Source organism: Ranitomeya imitator, chromosome 4 (assembly GCF_032444005.1).
Source record: "Ranitomeya imitator isolate aRanImi1 chromosome 4, aRanImi1.pri, whole genome shotgun sequence".
NCBI classification, from domain to species: domain Eukaryota; kingdom Metazoa; phylum Chordata; class Amphibia; order Anura; family Dendrobatidae; genus Ranitomeya; species Ranitomeya imitator.
In genome coordinates, this window is record NC_091285.1 from 551,759,834 (window position 1) to 551,782,614 (window position 22,781).

Here is a 22,781-nt window from a genome sequence, read left to right on the forward strand (position 1 = left end):
ATGAACACATTTAAAAATTGATGGCAGCATCACATGTCATAAGGAAGGAACAAAGTTAACAAAAGGTTGGAAAAGTAAGTGGTATTAGTAAAAAAAACAGCTGGAGGGTCAATTTTCAACTAAACAAGAAGTAAAGATGGTCAGGTGGTCAGATAAACCAAAATTTGAAAGCCTTTATAGAAACAACAGATGCAGCATCATGTGAACTAATGAGAAGGACCATCCAGCTTGTTATCAGCGCAGAGTTCAAAAACTTCCCTCTGATGGTTATAGTATTGCCTTTGTTATGGGCAGCTTACACGTCTTGAAATACACTATCAATGATGAGCACCATATAGAGGTTTTAGAAGAAACTATGCATCCATCTTGACAAAACATATATTTCAGGAAAGGCCTTACATCCTTCAACAAGAAAGATATATATCTCGGTACCGTGTTAGCCAGTGGATAGAAAAATATTTAGAATTGAGAGTCCTCAGTGGTTGATACCTTTTAATGGCTAACTGAAAAGATGGTAACAAATTGCAAGCTTTCAAGAATACTCCGTGCTACCATCTTTTCAGTTAGCCAGTAAGAGGTATCAACCACTGAGGACTCTCAATTCTAAATATTTTTCTGTCCTTCAACAAGATACTTCTAAACCACTACTGCATCCATCACAACATCATAGCTTAACAGAAGAGTTCAGATAATGGACCGACCTACCTGCAGTCCAGACTAGTGATGAGCGGATCGCTTTGCACACCCCTGGTCCATGGTCCACTTCAGTGCTCCCTGGTGCTGGACAGGAGCTGGGCAAATTTCCAGAGCTTCCCCAGCGTTTGACATGCTGGCGTGATGTCATCTGTGCAGTTTATGATGTACAGGTGGCATCTCCCTACCCAGCTACGGTTGATGAGATCCCAGAGGGTAAGGAAATTCCCATAGCTCCTCTGCACAGCCAGACAGCATTGACCAGGACTGTGGACCATAGTTAGGACAACATTTCAGTCTTAAAACTCCACCATCTCCTCATTTTCCAGATGAGTACACACTTTTGTAAAAAGAAAAAGGGATGCTACACAATAGTAGTCATGGCTGTGTCCCAACTGTTTTGAGGTCTGGTTCTGCCATTATTTTCTAAATGACTTTTTCGAATGAAATGGAAAAACATCTAATTTTCAACTTCTGATATATCTTCTGTGTTCTGCTGTGAATAAAATATGTCCATAAGAAATTTTCCAATCATTGCATTCTTGTTTTCATTACATTTTACACAGGGTCCTAACGTTTGAGGAATAAGATTATATCTATATCTATTTATAGCAATAACAAATATTCATATACACTGTATCACAGATTCCAGAGGTAATCTCCAATCTTGAACTCTGTTTATTCTTAGAATATAGGAAAAATGCCACTGAACAAATAGCTTATGTAAAACGTAGCATTAACCCCCGGGGAAGCAATTTCCCACTTCCCAGGTCTTCATCATATTGAGACAATTACAGACAGGGAATAAAATGCATGCTGATTCATTGATAATTTTCTCATCTTCTATTCATCAACAACTGACTATTTGCCTTCACGGCACACATACATTTCTCCTGGTGCTAATGCACATACAATTTACTGGCTCCTCATTACCTCCATAACAGAAATATTCAAAGGTGTGTTGAATATTGCTGTAAGGTGACACCGGTCTGTAGCAGCATATTTTATAGATTGTATTCTATTTTAATGTATTAGGAGGTACCTTATTGAAATGTGAATTTCACCAACAATTTTTCATCTGCAAAAATGTTGCATTTTGTATGTAGTGTGTGCCAAGTTTTAAAAAAACATGGATTTTCATGCAAATGTGTTCAAATTTTCCAACTACGCTGTACGTCTTGTCTGAGACAACTTCTGTAACAGAATTTTGCTACCCACCTGTTTATCCAAGTTTTATATCTAGAGATGAAAAAATGTGGCCTTTATAATTCTTTCACATGTAACCTGAACACACCATCCATCTTATCACAGAACAATATAGGAACATATTTAAATTACTGCAGCCCTTTACTGCTGCTTGACAAAGATGGTGTAAATAAAGCCCCATCTAACATTTATCTATGATTATTTGCTTATTCTTTTCATTGTCATACTTTATGCTTGGATTTGGGGCTTAGTATGCTTCATGTGTTTGCTCCAAAGTATAATATTTCACATTTATGTTAACTTTTGAAAACTGATGGTCAGGTAATACATAGAGAGGCCAGTCATATGCCGTAGAAATGGGTCTCTTTTCTGAACAAATAGTGCAGATACATTCAATATGTATCATTGTTTTCTGCTATTATACTACAAATTTGCTTATGTTCTTGAATTATGCAATTCATTTGGTGAATATATGCTAAAAATCATGTAACGTAAAATAAAAAATAATCCTATAAAGTTAGAATAAGAGTTACTCAGTTCAATGAATTTTTTTTTAGAAAAAATTTATAACACCAAATTAAAATAATTAAATGCACATTATACAGGCACCGCAATCTGCCTGATGAATGTGAATTTTTTTCCAAAACATATTAAATTCAGTATGTAAATTAGGGGGCTGGTCACTGAGGGATCAGAGACCTGTCAGAAGCCCTACAGATGCATATGTAAGCAGAGCACCACATAAAGAACCCCACAGGTCCACCCCGGACCAAGAGAATCTCATTAACTGAAAACTGTAAATAAAGATTAAACAACAACCACAAGACGGATTTCATTAACCAAGGTATCATATTAAAGGGAACCTGTCACCCCCAAAATCGATGGTGAGGTAAGCCCAACGTCATCAGAGGCCTATCTACAGCATTCTGTAATGCTGTAGATAAGCCCCCAATGTATCCTGAAAGATGAGAAAAAGAGGTTAGATTATACTCACCCAGGGGCGGTCCGATTGTCGCGTGGGCGTCGCGGTCTGGTCTGGCTCCTCCTATCTTCTTATGATGATGTCCTCTTCTTGTATTCATGCTCCGGCTCCAGCGCGGGTGCACTTTGTCTGCCCTGTTGAGGGCGGAGCAAAGTACTGCAGTGCGCAGGCGCCGGGAAAGGTCAGAGAGGCCCAGCAACAGGGCCTCAACAGGGCAGACAAAGTACACCCGCGCCGGAGCTGCAGCATGACGACAAGAAGAGAATGTCATTGTAAGAAGATAGGACGCTCCGGACCGGACCGCGATGCCCATCGGACCGGACCGCAGAGGGACCGCCCCTGGGTGAGTATAATATAACCTCTTTTTCTCCTCTTTCAGGATACATCGGGGGCTTATCTACAGCATTACAGAATGCTGTAGATAAGCCCCTGATGCTGGTGGGCTCAGCTCATCTTCGATTTTTGGGGTGACAGGTTCCCTTTAATCAGTATAATGGTGCTGACCTGACACTGTGTGTTGGTTACTAACCACAATCCTGCTGACAGGTTCCCTCTAATACTTGAGTAACTGTAAATCATTTATTTTCTAGATATCTTTTGTCTGTTTTCTATTTGTTCAGTCATCAGAGAGTGAGCAAATACATATTTTATATATGTTTTATTTTATATGACGGTATGAGGGTATTTTTTTTGCTACATGGTGAGCCACAAAAACTCATTGTCATTGTAAGAATTGGATCGCAGACAACCATTTGGACCCTCTGTAAAACATTAGATGCTTTATTGGACATGATAAGTTGTGGTTCTGTGTACTTGGGTGTGATGATTTGCAGAATAATATGCACTGGCACAAAGAAAATTAATAGGGTCCAATCTGTATTTGTATAATATAGCAAACACAAACTTACCTCCGGCTATTATACAGCACACTATGCGTTAGCGTATCCAACAAACACAAGAAATTGAATGCAGGCAAAACAAAATTATTTTATGTAATCTACACATTATTTAATGAAAAATGTTGCACCCAAAAAACAAAGACACATAAAATATGGAGGGGGAAAAAAGCAGGGGTGGATAGCATTGAATATCATGGGAATGAGTACAACTCATATAGCTACAAAAGTAATATAAACTCAAACAGTATTGATGATTCAAAAATGATTGAAGCCAAAAAGGATGGTTCAGTCAGTCGTACAGGGAAGAATGCATGGGATTAGAATGCGGAGTATCGATTTTGAAAACGGTGTTTAATTTCAGAAAATATCTAGTTATGGAGGTTTAATATCAATGCTTGTTATTTTATAATCTAGGCTTTAATTTTACATGTCAGTGCAAAAATTGTAATGACTTCCCAATGTTCAAAATGTCAAATATATTTGGCATTGAAAACAATCCTGCCACATCTCACTTAGGATAGTATAGGGTGCTCAGGGTTCAGCAGCATGTGAGCGAGGAGCTAAGGTAAGGTAAGTTATTTATTTAAAAAGTTACTTGTTATTAAACTATGCAAGGAATGGCCAGTATTGCAGCAGTGTCCAGTGATATCCAGACTTTCCCCTTCCTCCAAAAGCTGATTGACAGCTTCCTTTGCAGCAAAGTATAGCTTGGGATCAAACTCACAGAAATTACATGGGTGCCATGTAACTGAAAGTACAATAATCTAATGTTTATATTTGCCCATGTAAGTAAAAAGATAGTGGGTGTATACTCCCAATCTAATAAGAACCTAAAAAAATGGTGTTATATACACAATTTAAAAAGTAAAAAAATATACTTTATTAAATATAATACAAAAATCTAATTTAATGAAGCACAAACACAGGACATAAACCCTAGTGAAAAACACACAGGTCCAAGGCATATGGGAGAGTAGTAAACATCATCATGATATTGGGAAAAAGGCACTTTAAATTATATCAATGTGTCGTATCAGCCGTTTATGTTAGTAACTAGATTTGGACATCGTGTAGTCCCGTGATGCTGACACCCATATGTGAAAGCTCCTTAGGGCTGCCATAGTGACAGTAACGGTGACAGTAAGCCCCCACAAGAGAAAAGGAATGTACCCTTAACAGCTGAATTGCTTACCCATGATGGAAGTAACCAAATGCCAAGGAGCCAGGTTCACCCCCCTGACACGCGCTTCTCATGAGCATTGTCAAAAGGGAATGAAAGGTGTCTCTTTCATGTATGGGTGTCAGCATCACAGGATTAATTTAATAAAGTATCTTTTTTTACTTTTAAAATTGTGTATAGAACTCGATTTTTTTAAGTATAGCTGCATCTTGCTGAGTCCTCACTATCTGCTGTGTACACATTGTTAGATTTTGGCTTAGCTTTGCGGTTCCAGTGGTCACCAAGTGACCACAGGTATGTGATTTGCATGCTCACTTTGTTGTGCCAACTAGAGTCTCAGCACATCTTGCAATGTTTTTTTGAGAGATGCGGCTGAGACTGTATTTAGCATGTGACAACATTTGCATATTGCATACTTCCAGTCATGTGATGACCGCTGGAAACGGCAAGGGGCGCAGAATCCTGATAGTGTGTGAATTACACACTGGTAAGATTTGTCAATCTTCTACCATATTTGGCAAGCTGCAGTGCTTGCTGAAAATTTCACCAGGGTTGGGCAAGCCCTATTATTCAGCGCTACCCATGAGCTGCACAGTTTAACATGCAAGTTCTCAAAAATTATCTTACTTTACTTTTTCAAAGTACAGTCTCTTAAAAGGGGACCTGTCATCAGCAAAAACACTATTAACCTGCAGATATGAGGTTAATCTGCAGGTTAATAGTGTTACTGTTAGTGATGAGTGAGTATAATCGTTGCTTGGGTCTTCCTGAGCACGCTCGGGTGACCTCCGAGTATTGTGCCTGAGTACATGTGGGGGTTGCCTGGTTCAGTCACCGCTATGAGTATACAGAGCAGCAGCTGTTACCGTGCCCCCGTCCCTGACTGACCCTGCTGTCAGCAAGGGTCCCGGGGCGCGTTTACCGCCACTGCTTTGCATACTTAGAGTGGTGACTGAATCAGCGGCGTTGCCGTCCCTATGACTGAAACCAAATGCTGACAGGGAGAATGACGTTAATTTTCTCCCAGCAGCGTTCAGGCCCTGGCAGGTTAGTAATGCTATTATCCTGCAGATTAAGCCCATATCCGCAGGTTAATAGCGGTTTTGCTGTTGACAGGTTCTCTTTAGGATCATAGAGTTGTTTCCCTTCTATGCTGTCTTTCCTGGCAGGATCTATTTAGCATTCCAAAATCCCCACCATCTTATATCCCACCCGTTTCCCCACCACCATTTTACTGGCACTACTCTGTTACAATGTTGCAGTTGTCATTTTTTAGATATAACAGGATTCTACCTAAATTACTGAGAAACCTGTATGGGGTAAAGTAGAAAAGTAGAGATGACAACAGAGAAGAAATGTATATTGTGAAATGATAGTGGTATAATCAGGTCATCTGTATCGGGTATTTGTTCAATGTTCGTAGGTTCTGTTGCCAAATGTGGAAAGTCATTGCAGTTTTCATAAGCTGACAACAAGTGGTGCTGTGTTTCTATTGGAATTCACAGCTGTAGCATTTTACGAAACAAAAAGAACATTTCTGTTGGTCTATATTGCTGCAACTCCTTAATACTCTAATGTTATAAATGATGATATTTATTTACAGTGATTTGTAGGACTCACCCTCTGGCTTCTAGTAATACCATCCAAGGCCTTCTAGATGCTACAGATCTGTTTCACTCTCATAGAAAATTGTTCTAAAGGATTATAAAGATCTCTTTTTTTTCCAAATGAGTCGACACCATGACATGGAGGTGAATAATGTCCAAGACGATGTGTTGGATATCGTGTACTGTTAATTACGAGCTGGCAGATGAGATTAACGAGTTACCGAAATTGTTGCATTTACTGAAATAGAAAAACCCTGCATTGCTTCTATAACCTCTGTGTGGTTTCTTTTTTATGCAGAATTTGACTGGCTGTTTATGTGTCACATCTGTCCCCTTGGAGAATAACACCGTAATTCCTGGAAAATGTCCCAGCCCTGGATGTCAGGAGGCTTTTCTCACATTCCTGTGTGTGATGTGCGTCTGCAGCATGATTGGAGCAATGGCCCAAACTCCATCTGTTATCATCCTGATCAGGTGAGACCACTGTCCGCGCCACTGGTATCATGGTCCTCTGACTGGTATAATCAGGGCTCATTCACATGTCTGATGTTCTCCGTCCATGGTTTTCACGGAGAGCGCTCGTACCTGTGATAGTCTATGGTGCCATCCACATGTTCATGATTTTTCTTGGAGCGAAATCAGGCGTGCCTTAAAAGTGGCGCTCTCTTCGCCACTAATCTTACTTCAGTCGTCTTCATGCCCCATGTTGCCCCCAGTCCCCCCAGCTCGACCCATTTTGGCGCAGCTGACCAAATCTGGAGAGATAAGGGCAAAAGTCACAACATTTTTGCGCAACCTTACTTTCTGCAAACATTTTGCAATTTTTCAAAGGGTTTTACTCCAGAAGACAAAAACACTTTGATGAATCAGAGCCAAGTAATTTAGTTTTTGTAATATTTATAGATAGAGCAAACAGATAATTACGGATGGTTTGTACTAATAAAGGAGTAATTTCACGTGAAGTATATAATTGTGTATAATCGCCTTAGAGATGGCAGCGGTGCAGGGGATGCAGTCGCACCTGGGCCCTGAGAGGTCAGAGCGATAGAAAGAAAACAAAGAAAGAGCAATATCCTGAAAGGGAATGTGTCATCTCTAATATTTTGCCATAATTAAAACCAACGAGTGATTTGTCAGTATTTAATCAGGGATTGTAGTGAGCAGTGTAGAAAGGTGTGATATGACTGTCGCCAACTGTGAATAGTGTGATACATTTATCTGTGATTTACCTGCCTGTGATGATTAAGATAAAGCCATAACAGGCCATTGGCCAGTGTGAAAATTGCAATATTTTAAGATCTTTTTAATATAGATAGTTTTTAATATGACTATCACCAAAATGTATTTTTTTTTATTATAATAAAGTAAACAATACGTTCTTTTTAATGGTGCATTCTCTTTATAACTGACGGACTGGAGCTGAGTTAGAATAGTTGGAGATCTACAGTGTCAGCTGCAGTAGAGAAATTCAGAAGGATAGGTAAAGAATAGCTGCAGCTACATTTAGCTGTCAGGACACCATTTGCGCCTTTAGAAAAGCCTCACTTTCTGCCCTGTGATTTTTTTTTGCAACATAAAATGTAATAAAGTGAAGTTTTCTTGCTTGACTTTTCACTAAGATAGCAGGTTTGTTGATGCAGTCTAAAATACCAGATTGGTTTTTTTTTGCTGTCAGTGCTAAAACTAGATGTGCTGTAACTTTCTGTAGGCTTGCCACAAAATGTTATCACAAAGACTGCAGACGTCTCCACAAAAGCAGAATACATGCATAGTAAGATCAGTAACACGCAGGTAGACAAAGTCCGGCACTTGTGGGTTTGTGCCAAAATTGTATACATTTCTTAAATATGCAGAATTGATTACTTGTACAATAGAAAAAAGAAAAGCACCCACCGATCTGAAAAATCCTTAGCTTTACTGAGTCTTCATTAAAAAGAGTCCATGGCCGGGAGAGTGAGGAAAGGAGTTAGTGCGAGCAGGTCAGAACGATGGCCGTTTCGCGCTATGCCAGCGCTTTTAAGGGTAAACTGAATACTCAATAAAGCTAAGGATTTTTCAGATCGGTGAGTGCTTTTCTTTTTTCTATTGTACAAGTGGACGGATTTGTTTTTTCTGGATATAGCACCCGAGATCTTGGAACATAGCGTCCTATCATACCGGCTTTGAAGCCGTACCTGTGGTTATCAGTGGTCTGCACCTTCATGTTGGCAGTGGTGCCGCCCCCTGTCTTTCTTTTTTGTTGTTTGCATAATTGATTAGATCAGGGGTGCTCAACCGTTTTTTTTTTTTGTAAAAGGGCCTTATCGTCATACTGAACCAACGCAGGGACTGCACTAAAAATATCTTCTGTATTATCTTCTAAGATATTTAAGGCATATTAGAAATATACAGTCATGGCAGAAAGTGTCAGCACCCTTGAAATTGTTCCAGAAAGTTAAGTATTTATTTAAAAAAAATTATTGCAGTTAAACATGTGGAACAACACAAAAATAAACATGCAAAAAAGGCAAATTGGACATAATTTCACAAAAAAAAACCAAAATAGGCCAGACAAAATAGTTGTCACCCACAACTTAATATTTGATGGAACAACCATTGGAATAAATAACTGCAATCTCTAGCTTCTTATAACCACCAACAAGCTTTTTGCACCTGTCAACTGGTATTTTGGACCACTCTTCTTTTGCAAACTGCTCCAGGACTTTCATATCTGAAGGGCACCTTCTCCCAACAGCAATTTTAAGATCTCTCCACAGGTGTTCAATGTGATTTAGATCCGGACTCATTGCTGGCCACTTCAGAACTCTCCAGCATTTTGTTTCCATCTATTTCTGGGTGCTTCTTAAAATATGTCTGGGGTCATTGTCTTGCTGGAAGAACCAAGGCCTCGGACAGACACTCAGCTTTCTGAAACTGCACAATACATTGTGACCCAAAATCCTTTGGTATTCTTCAGATTTCACAATACCTTGCACACAGTCAAGCTACCCAGTGCCAGAAGCAACAAAACAACCCCAAAACATCTTTGAATTTCTACCATATTTGGCTGTAGGTACAGTGTATTTTTCTTTGCAGGCCTCATTCCCTGAGATTGTTGATATTTCTCAACAATTTTAATTCTCAAGTCCTTTGACGGCTTTCTTCTCCACTTTCTGTTGTCCATGCTTAGTGTAGCACACACAGACACAAAATGCAAAGAATGGTATCATTTAGAGGGAGGAAGTGATGTCAGATGCCTTCTATAGATGGTCCGCCCATCAAAAAATGAAATATAGATAAAAAGTAATTCGGCAATCAAATTGTCAGAAAAAAGAAGCATGTGGTCAATGAAGTAATGTTTAAGTGGCCAATATTATGAGTCACGCTGTTATGTATGCGATCACGTGACCAACAATGTGTTGACCACATAATCGGAAGTCGTATGCTAATGATGGTGTAATTTTCCTATCCAAAATGAGCAGCACATTCATTGGTTGTCCGGGGGTCTCACAGCCATGTGACTGATGACACAGGTGCCAGGTGAGCGGCAGCATTACAATCTCATGATGTCTTAGTGTGGGGTACATCAATGCACTTCTTGGATGCAAGAGAAATAACCATAGAAACGGTCACGTGATCACCAAGTTGATATTCATAAGGGCACATAGAATGAAGGAGATATATATAACAATAAATAGGGACAAAATATGCATATGGCATTAAGCAAGTACATATAAACATGGAACTGATAGTATAATATAATTAAATTACAACTGCAGTGCTAAATACAGTGTATAATACACAATATCAATTATATAAATGACAAAAAAAGTACATATATAAGTGAAAAAATGGAACATGATGACTACAAAAATATGATAAAGGTATAAATTGATAAAATATATACTTACATACATTGGGGGAAATAAGTATTTGATCCCTTGCTGATTTTGTAAGTTTGCCAACTGACAAAGACATGAACAGTCTATAATTTTAAGAGTATATTATTTTTAAAATTGAGAGAATATGAAAAATAAAATCCAGAAAATCATATTGCATAAATTATGTAAATGTATTTGCATTTTGCAGTGAGAAATAAGCATTTGTTCACTCTGGCAAACAAGACTTAATACTTGGTGGCAAAACTCTTGTTGGCAAGCACAGCAGTCAGATGTTTTTTGTTTTTGATGATGAGGTTTGCGCACATCAGGAGGAATTTTGGTGCACTCTTCTTTGCAGATCATCTCTAAATCATTAAGATTTTGAGGCTGTCGCTTGGCAACACAGAGCTTCAACTCCTTCCATAAGTTTTCTATGGGATTAAAGTCTGGAGACTGGCTAGACCACTCCATGATCTTAATGTGCTTCTTTCTGAGCCACTCCTTTGTTGCCTTGGCTGTATGTTTTGGGTCACTGTCTTGCTGGAAGACCCAGCCATGATCAATTTTTAATGTCCTGGCAGAGGGAAGGAGGTTGTCACTCAGGATTTTACGGTACATGGCTCCATCCATTTTCCCATTGATGCGGAGAAGTAGTCCTGTGCCTTTAGCATAGAAACACCCCTAAAATGTAATGTTTCCACCTCCATGCTTGACAGTGGGGATGGTGTTATTTGGGTCATAGGAAACATTTCTCTTCCTCCAAACAAGGTGAGGTGACTTAATGCCAAAGACCTCAATTTTTGTCTCATCTGACCACAGCACCTTCTACCAATCACTCAGAATCATCCAGGTGTTCATTGGCAATCTTCAGACGGGCCTGCACATGTCCCTTCTCGAGCAGGGGGACCTGGCGGGCACTGCAGGATTTTAAACCTTTACAGCGTAATGGGTTAGTAATGGTTCTCTTGGTGACTGTGGCATCAGCTGCCTTGAGATCATTAACAAGTTCCCCTATGTAGTTTTAGGCTGATCTCTCACCTTCCTCATGATCAAGGATACCCCACGAGGTGAGATTTTGCATGGTGCCCCAGATCGATGTCGATTGACAAGTCATTTTGTGATTTTTCCATTTTCTTACTATTGCACCAACAGTTGTCCCCTTCTCACCCAGCACCTTACTTACGGTTTTGTAGACCATTCCACCTTTGTGCAGGTCTATGATCTTGTCCCTGACATCCTTACAAAGCTCTTTGGTCTTGCCCATGTGGTAGAGGTTAGAATCTGACTGATTAATTGAGTCTGTGGACAGGAGTCTTTTATAAAGGTGACAATGTAAGACTGCTCTCTTTAATGCAGGTGACGAGTTGATTAGGAGCATCTAACTGGTCTGTAGGAGCCAAAACTCTTAATGGTCGGTAGGGGATCAAAGGCCGCTATTTGGTCATGAATTGTCATGGCACACATCAGGACCACACAATCATGATCTGAGGGCACCAATTTGGATAAAGAGGAAGCCCCCACAGTCTGTTAACCATATATAATGAAGTAGTCACTATTTACAGCAGCATCTAAGGGGTTAAACAGATTTGGATGGTGCAAACACTGATCGTGGCTGATGCAGAAAGTTGTCAGCTATAGTGTACAGCCAACAGCTGCTGGATTGTTACCTGTATGAGGAGGCTATTCTCTTATAAGTAAGGTCAGTTAAAAGGTGTATTGGCTGTCATTAAGGGGTTAACACTGAGCACAAAAACAGTTATATAGATAAACAAAGAGTATGTACCTATTAAAAAATAATTTTTGTTTGTTGTCACATATTTAAAAACAGAATAGAAACAAACAAGCAACCTACTGGACAGTAAATATTGGGGGATGCTAAATAGTGCAAATAGAGCATAGTAAAGTGCTTATCACATCATGTAAATCAACATGGACAATAGTACAAGGGGTAACACATCCACCAAGGTTTAGCCAGATAGATTACAGCATGAGAGCATTACTTACATAGGATTTAGGTTACAAAAGCGTCCCCACCACCCCAACGCACGTTTCGACTCAGTACTTCATCACCATTACCACTTGCCAGTAGAGATAAGCGAACCTTTCAAGGTTTGGTTTGGATCACAAACTTTCCGATGTTGGTCAAACAGTTTGGTAAACAGTTCAGCAAACATAACTGAACCCCATTGAATTCAATGAGAGGCAAAACCAAATGCATAGACAGCACCTTCGGAGGGGGCCAAAAGCTGCCAAAACAGCTCAAATTAAGGGCAGACACCAGTACATCTATTGACCCACAGTAGAAATTTTACAATGGCACAATAGCAGTCAGGCATGGTCCATGCATGTGACAGGGTCTGGGTCAGCATTAACAGCTTTGAATTGCAGTTCAAATTAAGATGTGGGTGACGGACTGGTGCTGTGCTGGGGGCCCTGATACATCATTCAACAGCTTAAACTGTTTTTCTGCTCAGGCACACTCAGGTTTCACAAATATCAGCTTTGTAGAAAAATTTAAAGATAGTAACACAGGTAGTTGACTGAAAGTAGGTACAGGCCTACTGGTCTGGGAGCCCCACTGCTACAGGCACCACACATTAAGGAGACTCAACTTGGAGGCCAAACATTTTAAAAAAATAGGGACATACACCAGGAAAAGTGACATCAATTGACCCAAAGTAGAAATGTTATGGCACAACAGCAGTCAGGCATGGGTCATGCATGATAAACGTCTGGGCCAGCATTTACAGCTTTGAAATAACCGCATATCCTCTAGTATAAGCCGACCCAAGTATAAGCCAAGGCATCTAATTTTGCCACAAAAAACTGGGAAAATGTATTGACTCGAGTATAATCCGGGTATACATTGTCCCCTCATCCCCATCCTGGTATGCATGGCCTCCTCATCCCCATCCTGGTCAACATCCTGGTGTCTGGATGACACAATCAGTGCAAATGATTTAGATGTTGAAATGTGGACCGCTGGCTGGACCACACAATTAGCAGAAAGGATTTATATGCTAAAATGTGGACTGGTGGTGGGACCTCACAATTAGCACAATGGATTGATATGCTGGAAGAAAAATTACCCTATTAAAATATAACCTTTATTAAGTGAACATAATAAAAGAATCCCAACAGCAGGATTTGTTCATTATAATTAAATTACCTAGGAAAAACCGGGCTAGTAAAAACACAAGAGAGCAGACCAAAAAATAGAAGCTCTCTACCTGACTATTCAATGTAAATAATGATATCCCGGAAAAGACTAGAAAAAATGTTAGGAAGGAGACCCCTCTAACATGATAGAAGTATACCCAGTCAAAAAATGGCAGCCTCATTTCTATCATGATCCTTTACTGCCAAGAGACAAGTAATCTCTCCTGATGAACCCAGGTGGGGAAACGCGTCAAGAGTGTGTTGTGAGCCTATCCTCTTCATCTAAGGATCTAGGCTATCATCATTTCCAGATATCTGCATTAAGTTCCACACTATGTCAGATGAGTATGATGTACAGTTAGGTCCATATATATTTGGACAAAGACAACATTTTTCTAATTTTGGTTATAGACATTACCACAATGAATTTTAAACAAAACAATTCAGATGCAGTTGAAGTTCAGACTTTCAGCTTTCATTTGAGGGTATTCACATTAAAATTGGATGAGGCTTTTAGGAGTTTCAGCTCCTTAACATGTGCCACTCTGTTTTTAAAGGGACCAAAAGTAATTGGACAGATTCAATAATTCTAAATAAAATGTTCATTTTTAGTACTTGGTTGAAAACCCTTTGTTGGCAATGACTGCTTGAATTCTTGAACTCATGGACATCACCAGACGTTGTGTTTCCTCCTTTTTGATGCTCTGCCCGGCCTTCACTTCAGTGGTTTTCAGTTGCTGTTTGTTTGTGGGCCTTTCTGTCTGAAGTTTAGTCTTTAACAAGTAAAATGCATGCTCAATTGGGTTGAGCTCAGGTGACTGACTTGGCCATTCAAGAATATTTCACTTCTTTGCTTTAATAAACTCCTGGGTTGCTTTGGCTTTATGTTTTGGGTCATTGTCCATCTGTAGTATGAAACGACGACCAATCGGTTTGGCTGCATTTGGCTGGATCTGAGCACACGGTATGACTCTGAATACCTCAGAATTCATTCGGCTGCTCCTGTCCTGTGTCACATCATCAATAAACACTAGTGACCCAGTGCCACTGGCAGCCATGCATGCCCAAGCCATCACACTGTCTCCGCCGTGTTTTACAGATGATGTGGTATGCTTTGGATCATGAGCTGTACCACGCCTTCGCCATACTTTTTTCTTTCCATCCCTCTGGTAGAGGTTGATCTTGGTTTCATCTGTCCAATGAATGTTCTTCCAGAACTATGCTGGATTTTTTAGATGTTTTTTAGCAAAGTCCAGTCTAGTCTTTTTATTCTTGATGCTTATGAGTGACTTGCACCGTGCAGTGAACCCTCTGTATTTACTTTCATGCAGTCTTCTCTTTATGGTAGATTTGGATATTGATACGCCGACCTCCTGGAGAGTGTTGTTCACTTGGTTGGCTGTTGTGAAGGGGTTTCTGTTTACCATGGAGATTATTCTGTGAGCATCCCCCACTATTGTCTTCCGTGGGCGCCGAGGTCTTTTTGCATTCATCAGTACACCAGTGCTTTCTTGCTTTCTCAGGATGTACCAAACTGTAGATTTGGCCACTCCTAATATTGTAGCAATTTCTCGGATGGGTTTTTTCTGTTTTTGCAGCTTAAGGATTGCTTGTTTCACCTGCATGGAGAGCTCCTTTGACCTCATGTTTACTTCACAGCAAAACCTTCCAAATGCAAGCACCACACCTCAAATCAACTCCAGGCCTGTTATCTGCTTAATTGAGAATGACATAATGAAGGGATTGCCCACACCTGTTCATGAAATAGCCTTGGAGTCAATTGTCCAATTATTTTTGGTCCCTTTAAAAACAGGGTGGCACATGTTAAGGAGCTGAAACTCCTAAATCCTTCATCCAATTTTAAAATGGATACCCTCAAATGAAAGCTGAAAGTCTGAACTTCAACTGCATCTGAATTGTTTTGTTTAAAATTCATTGTGGTAATGTCTGTAACCTTAATGAGAAAAATGTCTCTGTCCAAATATATATGGACCTAACTGTATGTTATGATCCGGTGACCTTGGAGCAGCATGAAAACTTTCACTGGAGTAGGTGGTAACTATACTGACCGCAAATCCTGATCTTAACATCGCAACTAGAAGTAGCCGTGGGGTGTACCTAACAAACCCTAGTCACCTCGTCACAGCCGGAGGACTAAATACCCCTATAGATGGAAATAGGAATTCTACCTTGCCTCAGAGCAGAACTCCAAAGGATAGGCAGCCCCCCACAAATATTGGCTGTGAGTAGGAGAGGAAAGACACACACAGGCAGAAAACAGGATTTAGCACAAGAGGCCACTCTAGCTAAAATAGGAAAGGATAGGACAGAGTACTGTGCGGTCAGTATGAAAACCCTTCCAAAAATATCCACAGCAGATTATACAAAAAATTCCTCCATCTAACTAAAGACGTGGAATGTATATCTGCAACTCCAGAGACTCCTACACTCAGAGCAGGAATACAATCAAAAAACAAGCACACAACTTGTGTGCCATAGAAAAAGAAACAGACACTTATCTTTGCTGAATTGGCAGCTAAGCAGGAGAAGCCAGACAGAGGTCCAACACTTCCCAAGAAACATTGACAACTGGCAAGGACTAATGAGTCTTGCAAACCTAAATACCCCAGTCAGAATTGCAATCAGCAGATACACCTGTCCAGGACTGCAGCCCAGGGACAACTGCATTACCACCTGCAACCACCGGAGGGAGCCCAAAAGCAGAATTCACAACAGTAACCCCCTTGAGGAGGGGTCACCGAACCCTCACCAGAGCCCCCAGGCCGATCAGGATGAGCCAGATGAAAGGCACGAACCAAATCAGCGGCATGGACATCAGAGGCAAAAACCCAAGAATTATCCTCCTGGCCATAACCCTTCCATTTGACAAGGTACTGAAGCTTCCGCCTCGAAAAACGGGAATCCAAAATCTTCTCAACAACATATTCCAACTCCCCATCAACCAACACAGGGGCCAGAGGATCAACAGAGGGAACAACGGGCTCCACATATTTCCGCAATAAAGATCTATGGAAGACATTATGGATCGCAAAAGAGGCCGGAGGCGCCAGTCGAAAAGACACCGGATTAATAATCTCAGAAATCCTATAAGGACCAATAAACCGAGGCTTAAACTTAGGAGAAGAAACCTTCATAGGAACATGACGGGAAGACAACCAGACCAGATCCCCAACCCGAAGCCGGGAACCAACACACCGACGATGGTTAGCAAAATGTTGAGCCTCCTCCTGAGACAACACCAAATTGTCCACCACATGAGCCCAAATCTGCTGCAACCTGTCAACCACAGAATCCACACCAGGACAGTCAGAAGGCTCAACCTGCCCAGAAGAAAAACGAGGATGAAAACCAAAATTACAAAAGAAAGGCGAAACCAAAGTAGCCGAAGTAGCCCGATTATTAAGGGCAAACTCGGCCAATGGCAAGAAAGCCACCCAATCATCCTGATCAGCAGACACAAAGCATCTCAAATAAGTCTCCAAAGTCTGATTAGTTCGCTCGTATACCAGGTCCTACGCTTGCCTTACCTCGCTGAGAATAAACGTCTCCATCTGAATGGGTACATGTGAAACCTCTTCCTAGACTAAAATTCTCTCTCTCTATGGAGGGGTATTGGACCTGCTGTAATTAAAACACCTGTGGCTAGAAGGCGGAGTGCACGATCAGAAGGCTAGAGAATACATTTCAAAAACCTGACCTGCACATCCAAACATAGACTAAGTGTGAACAGGTGCTGAACCTAGAGTTGCCAACTCGTATATAGTTAAATAAATAAGGCAGCACACTGCAGCGCTAGAACATACAAACTTGAAATACGAAATTTGAACTGCATTACTGCACTAGAAATATGAAAAATGAGAGCGTTTAGCGCATAAAAATGGCCAATTTTATGTGTACCTGGTAGCCACTTTACGGCATCTCTCTTATACCAGGTCCTACGCTTGCCTTACCTCGCTGAGAATATGTGGATGTGCAGGTCAGGTTTTTGAAATGTATTCTCTAGCCTTCTGATCGTGCACTCCGCCTTCTAGCCACAGGTGTTTTAATTACAGCAGGTCCATTACCCCTCCATAGAGATAGAGAATTTTAGTCTAGGAAGAGGTTTCACATGTACCCATTCAGATGGAGACGTTTATTCTCAGCGAGGTAAGGCAAGCGTAGGACCTGGTATAAGAGAGATGCCGTAAAGTGGCTACCAGGTACACATAAAATTGGCCATTTTTATGCGCTAAACGCTCTCATTTTTCATATTTCTAGTGCAGTAATGCAGTTCAAATTTCGTATTTCAAGTTTGTATGTTCTAGCGCTGCAGTGTGCTGCCTTATTTATTTAACTATATACGAGTTGGCAACTCTAGGTTCGGCACCTGTTCACACTTAGTCTATGTTTGGATGTGCAGGTCAGGTTTTTGAAATGTATTCTCTAGCCTTCTGATCGTGCACTCCGCCTTCTAGCCACAGGTGTTTTAATTACAGCAGGTCCAATACCCCTCCATAGAGAGAGAGAATTTTAGTCTAGGAAGAGGTTTCAAATGTACCCATTCAGATGGAGACGTTTATTCTCAGCGAGGTAAGGCAAGTGTAGGACCTGGTATAAGAGAGATGCCGTAAAGTGGCTACCAGGTACACATAAAATTGGCCATTTTTATGCGCTAAACGCTCTCATTTTTCATATTTCTAGTGCAGTAATGCAGTTCAAATTTCGTATTTCAAGTTTGTATGTTCTAGCGCTGCAGTGTGCTGCCTTATTTATTTAACTATATACGAGTTGGCAACTCTAGGTTCAGCACCTGTTCACACTTAGTCTGTGTTTGGATGTGCAGGTCAGGTTTTTGAAATGATTAGTTCGCTCGGTCTGACCATTTGTCTGAGGATGAAACGCAGAAGAAAAAGACAAATCAATGTCCAGCCTAGCACAAAAGGCCCGCCAAAACCTAGAAACAAACTGGGAACCTCTGTCGGACACAATATTCTTCGGAATATCATGCAAACGGACCACATGCTGAAAAAACAACGGAACCAAATCCGAAGAGGAAGGCAATTTAGGCAAAGGCACCAAATGAACCATCTTAGAGAACCGGTCACAAACAACCCAGATAACCGACATCCTCTGGGAAACCGGAAGATCGGAAATAAAATCCATAGAAATATGCGTCCAAGGCCTCTCAGGGACCGGCAATGGCAAAAGCAACCCACTAGCACGGGAACAACAAGGCTTGGCCCGCGCACAAGTCCCACAGGACTGCACAAAAGAACGCACATCACGCGACAAAGAAGGCCACCAAAAGGACCTACCAACCAAGTCTCTGGTACCAAAAATGCCAGGATGACCAGCCAACACGGAACAGTGAACCTCAGAAATCACTCTACTTGTCCATCTGTCAGGAACAAACAGTTTCCCCATAGGACAGCGGTCAGGTTTGTCAGCCTGAAATTCCTGAAGAACCCGTCGTAAATCAGGGGAAATGGCAGAAAGGACCACCACTTCTTTCAGAATACCGACTGGTTCTAAGACCTCAGGAGAATCAGGCAAAAAACTCCAAGAGAGGGCATCAGCCTTAATGTTCTTAGAACCCAGAAGATACGAGACCACGAAATCAAAACGGGAAAAAAAACAAGGACCATCGAGCTTGTCTAGGATTCAGCCGTTTGGCAGACTCGAGGTAAATCAAATTCTTATGATCGGTCAAGACCACAATACGGTGCTTAGCTCCCTCAAGCCAATGTCGCCACTCCTCAAACGCCCACTTCATAGCCAACAACTCCCGATTTCCGACATCATAATTGTGATTAGCAGGTGAAGACATACGGGAAAAGAAGGCACACGGTTTCATTAAGGAACCAACAGGATCCCTCTGAGACAAAACGGCCCCTGCCCCAATCTCAGAAGCGTCAACCTCAACCTGAAACGGAAGAGAAACATCCGGTTGGCGCAACACCGGAGCAGAAGTAAATCGACGTTTAAGCTCCTGAAAGGCAGAGACAGCCGCAGAGGAACAATTCGCAACATCACCGCCTTTCTTTGTCAAATCGGTCAAGGGTTTAACCACGCTGGAAAAATTTGCAATGAAACGGCGATAAAAATTTGCAAAACCCAAAAATTTCTGAAGGCTCTTCACGGATGTGGGCTGAATCCAATCATGAATGGCCTGAACCTTATCCGGATCCATCTCTATAGACGAGGGAGAAAAAATAAAGCCGAAAAAAGAAACCTTCTGCACCCCAAAGAGACACTTAGATCCTTTCACAAACAGGGCATTGTCACGAAGGATCTGAAATACCATCCTGACCTGTTCCACATGAGACTCCGAATCATCGGAAAAAATCAAAATATCGTCCAAATATACAATCAAGAACTTATCAATATAAGTCCGGAAAATATCATGCATGAAGGACTGAAAAACAGATGGAGCATTAGTGAGCCCGAATGGCATCACAAGGTATTCAAAATGGCCTTCTGGCGTGTTAAACGCAGTTTTCCATTCATCACCCTGCTTAATACGAACAAGATTATATGCCCCCTGAAGGTCAATCTTCGTAAACCAACTAGCTCCCTTAATCCTAGCAAACAAATCGGTAAGCAAAGGTAAAGGGTATTGAAACTTGACCGTGATTTTATTCAAGAGGCGATAATCAATACAGGGTCTCAAGGAACCATCTTTTTTAGCAACAAAAAAGAACCCCGCTCCCAACGGTGAAGAAGATGGCCGAATATGCCCTTTCTCCAAAGACTCCTTAATATAGCTCCGCATGGCGGTATGTTCAGGCACAGACAGGTTGAAAAGTCGACCCTTAGGAAACTTACAGCCTGGAATCAAGTCAATAGCACAATCGCAGTCCCTGTGCGGTGGAAGGAAACTGGACTTGGGCTCATCAAATACATCCTGAAAATCAGACAAAAACTCTGGAATTTCAGAAGAGGAAGAAGAGGAGATTGACATCAAAGGAACATCATTATGAACCCCCTGACAACCCCAACTAGTCACAGACATGGACTTCCAATCCAACACAGGATTATGTACCTGTAACCACGGAAAACCCAGCACGATAGCATCATGCAAATTATGCAACACCAGAAATCGACAATCTTCCTGATGGGCTGGCGCCATGCGCATGGTCACCTGTGTCCAAAACTGGGGCTTATTTTTAGCCAAGGGTGTAGCATCAATGCCCCTTAAAGGAATAGGGTTCTGCAAAGGCTGCAAGGGAAAACCACAACGCCTGGCAAACTCAAAGTCCATTAAGTTCAAGGCGGCGCCTGAATCCACAAACGCCATGACAGAAAATGATGACAATGAGCAGATCAAGGACACAGATAACAGAAATTTAGGTTGTACAGTACTGATGGTAAATGAACTAGCGATCCTCTTTGTCCGCTTAGGGCAGACTGAAATGACATGAGAAGCGTCGCCACAATAATAACACAACCTATTCTGACGTCTGAATCCTTGTCGTTCCGTTCTAGACAGAATCCTATCACACTGTATTGGCTCAGGAATCTGCTCTGAGGACAACGCCACAGCGTGCACAGTTCTGCGCTCCCGCAAGCGCCGGTCAATCTGAATGGCCAGAGACATAGAATCACTCAGACCGGAAGGCGTGGGAAGCCCCACCGTAACATTTTTAACGGATTCAGAAAGACCCTTTCTGAAAATTGCCGCCAAAGCATCATTATTCCATTTAGTCAACACAGACCATTTTCTGAATTTCTGACAATACAATTCTGCCGCCTCTTGACCCTGAGACAGGTCCAACAAGGTCTTCTCAGCTTGATCCACAGAATTAGGTTCATCATATAATAATCATAAAGCCTGAAAAAAGGAGTCTACATTAAGCAAAGCCGGATTTCCAGATTCCAGGGAAAACGCCCATTCCTGCGGGTCGCCACGCAGCAGGGAGATGACGATTTTAACCTGCTGAATGGAACTCAAAAATTTGGACCTGTCACCAAAAAACAAATCAGGAGTAGGAAATTCGGTTCTAAAACAGGAGTCTGAACAATATAATCAGAAATACCCTGTACCCTAGCAGCAAGCTGGTCTGCACGAGAAGCTAGTTCCTGAACATCCATGCTTGCACAAGACTCCTCAGCCACCCAGAGATAAAGAGGAAAGAGAAGATAAAGCAGACTGAAGAAAAAAAAATGTCTCAACACCTTTCTTCCCTTCTTCTGAGATGAATTTAACTCATTATGGGCTGTTATGAACAGGTAATTCAGAACCACAATGGACATTGAAGTTCAGAGCACACAAAGTGACCTGACAATTACCAAAAACATAGGACGAGCTCTGAGACGTGGGAACTCTGCTGACCGCAATCCCTAATCCTATCACACCACACTAGAGGTAGCCGTGGATTGCGCCTAACGCTCCCTATGCAACTCGGCACAGCCTGAGAAACTAACTAGCCCTGAAGATAGAAAAATAAGCCTACCTTGCCTCAGAGAAATTCCCCAAAGGAAAAGGCAGCCCCCCACATATAATGACTGTGAGTAAAGATGAAAATACAAACACAGAGATGAAATAGATTTAGCAAAGTGAGGCCCGACTTACTGAATAGACCGAGGATAGGAAAGATAGCTTTGCGGTCAACACAAAAACCTACAAACAACCACGCAGAGGGGCAAAAAGACCCTCCGCACCGACTAACGGTACGGAGGTGCTCCCTCTGCGTCTCAGAGCTTCCAGCAAGCAAGAAAAACCAAAATAGCAAGCTGGACAGAAAAAATAGCAAACAAAAATAACACAAGCAAAACTTAGCTTATGCAGGATAGACAGGCCACAGGAACGATCCAGGAGGCAGCAAGACCAATACTAGAACATTGACTGGAGGCCAGGATCAAAGCACCAGGTGGAGTTAAATAGAAAGAAAAAACATTGTATTTCAGCTCAACCGCATGGCAGAATTTATCATAGTCCAAATGTAATCCGAGCACGGAAAGCGTCTCTGTCCAACGCTGAGGTAAATGAGCAAAAAAGAAAAAAAATCCAGCTCCAGGAGTAAAATTAAACAAAATTTTTTATTAAATATCTTTAAAAATTGGAAAGCTGCTTACCAAAAATATAAATCACAAAATAAGGATGAAGACAAACATTAATTCGCTGGACGCGTTTCGAGCGCCAAAAGCGCTCTTAAATTTCAGCATAAGAATGAACAGAAAAGTCCCGGATATAAA

At 41.3% G+C, this 22,781-nt stretch overlaps 1 protein-coding gene across 1 annotated transcript in view; it reads left to right on the plus strand.

The window, feature by feature from the left end:
* Positions 1-22,781, plus strand: part of SLCO3A1 (solute carrier organic anion transporter family member 3A1) — a 676,694-nt gene that overhangs the window by 551,531 nt on the left and 102,382 nt on the right. Inside the window, exon 8 of the mRNA XM_069766261.1 lies at positions 6,866-7,041. Coding sequence (XP_069622362.1) covers positions 6,866-7,041 — 176 coding nt within the window. The remainder of the gene's footprint in view (positions 1-6,865; positions 7,042-22,781) is intronic.